The sequence below is a fragment of the Buceros rhinoceros genome, unplaced genomic scaffold (assembly GCF_000710305.1).
Source record: "Buceros rhinoceros silvestris isolate BGI_N320 unplaced genomic scaffold, ASM71030v1 scaffold33746, whole genome shotgun sequence".
In the NCBI taxonomy this organism is placed as follows: domain Eukaryota; kingdom Metazoa; phylum Chordata; class Aves; order Bucerotiformes; family Bucerotidae; genus Buceros; species Buceros rhinoceros.
The window spans coordinates 35,021-36,911 of NW_010417476.1; the positions used below are offsets into that span (position 1 = coordinate 35,021).

The 1,891-nt window shown below is 50.4% G+C and overlaps 1 protein-coding gene across 1 annotated transcript in view; it reads left to right on the forward strand.

Moving 5' to 3' along the window:
- Nucleotides 1–813, forward strand: part of LOC104495272 (histone-lysine N-methyltransferase ASH1L-like) — a gene marked incomplete at its 5' end in the record, with an annotated part of 33,141 nt that extends 32,328 nt beyond the window's left edge. Inside the window, 2 exons of the mRNA XM_010138221.1 lie at nt 1–32; nt 722–813. The exon at nt 1–32 is cut by the window's left edge and continues 11 nt beyond it. Coding sequence (XP_010136523.1) covers nt 1–32; nt 722–813 — 124 coding nt within the window. The remainder of the gene's footprint in view (nt 33–721) is intronic.
- Between the last annotated feature and the right edge of the window lie 1,078 nt (nt 814–1,891).

Here is a 1,891-nt window from a genome sequence, read left to right on the forward strand (position 1 = left end):
GAACCTCTTAGAGAAAATCCCGGGCAAGAACGGTGAGATTCTGTGCCACGACTGCACAGTGTCGTTTCTTCTCTGTGTTTGTTTTCAGTCTGCCGAGAGCCCCTTGATAGAACAAACGGGTTTGTCTGACGTTGTTTCAAGTGGACGTTACTGATTGTTAGTTTTCCCTGCAGCAATATTTGCTTTTGCCACAGCAAATCCAAGTGAAATGTCTTACAACTGACACTGTGTTTGGTGTCATGTTTTTAGTATCCACAAAAACCTTCTGAAGTCACACACTGCCCATCGTTCTGGGTGTACAGGGCATGCAGAGAAAGACGGGCGCCGTTAGGAAAGTCTCCTCTGACCTTCCGTGAGCTTTCCGCTGGCTTGTCAGTAGCTCTGCAGGTGGGGTCCAGGCTGAGGTACGGCTGCAGCGGCTGCGCTGGCTGCGCGCCTCTCTTTGGAGCTGCAGCCCAGGGCGAGCTCTGTCCAGTCTCTCCTGTGTTCTGGGAGTTCGTGCACTCGTAGAACGATGGAGGTTGGAAGGTCTCTGGAGGTCACCGGCTCCAGGCCGGACTCAGAGCAGGGCTGACGTCACTCAGGCTGCTCAGCACCTTGTCCAGCGGAGTTGTGAATGTCTCTGTGGATGGAAACATCCCGGAAAGAGCCATGAACAGGGAAATAGGAAACCCGTCCCTCGAGTCCCCTTCCCTCACCCGGAGCCTGTGGTCTCTTGCAGCTATTGATGTCACGTACTTGCTGGAGGAAGGATCGGGAAGGAAACTGAGGCGGCGCACTCTGACCATCCTGGAGAGCAGCTTCAGGAAGTGATGCCCCGAGAGGAAGCTGTGCCTGGAGTCTGCTACACGCTCTGCTGAGGGCTGAGAGCAGGAGCCCAACTTCCTCCGCGCCAGCCAAGGAACAGAGGGCAGCGGAAGACTGACAAACAAACAGTTAGCACTTAGATGTCCGGGCTGGCAGGTCGCCCTGCCCTGCTCTGCAGTGCTCTTACGGTGTGTGTGTTGTTGGGCGTGCCTTGTATTGATGTTAGGTACTGACAAAAACCTCGTGGTCATTGTTCAGGATGGTAAAATTTAATTTATTTTTGCTTGATATTCCCACTCAGAGGAAAAAAAAAAAAAGGAAAAAATGGGGAGGTAAAAAGGGTAAGAACTGACTGACTCTGGTGAGAATATTCCCCACGTTCACCAATTAACCTGTGATTGTAGATGATGCTGTGGGCACCACCGTGGCCCGTGCCCGTCAGTGACATCCGGAGGGGAGGGTGAAGCCCAGTGGCTTAAAAGTAAAGGCTGCCCGAAAGTCGTGGCCTCCGATTTGCACAAGTTCCAAGAAGAGAGAAACGTACCCGAGCGTGCGAGAGGTTCCCCGTCGAACGGCCAGTGCACACGTGTTGGACCTTCGGTCTGCAACAAGGAGAAGCTTCCAGAGTCCCCTTGGAGCACAGCGGGAGCTGTTGAGGCTGGTTGAGGCACTTGTTCTGTGTCGTGGAGCGGGCGGGGGGTGATTTTTTTTCACTTTTTTCTGCAGAAAAATTTTATAAAGCAAGTCAGATCCTGACAACACCGTTGCTGTTGGTTTTTTTGATAAGCTGTGGTTCGTGTGTGTCTAGTGCGTTGTGCAAATTAAAACCTGTTAAAAGAAAAAGAAAAAGGAAAAAAAAAAGGAAACCTTCACTACATGAACCGTCGAGCAGTATTCGGAGCGAGTTTTTTTTGATAAGCTGTGGTTCGTGTGTGTCTAGTGCGTTGTGCAAATTAAAACCTGTTAAAAGAAAAAGAAAAAGGAAAAAAAAAGGAAACCTTCACTACATGAACCGTCGAGCAGTATTCGGAGCGAGTATTTGTCGTGAACTGTAACTATATCCACTGCTAACACTATTCCGTGT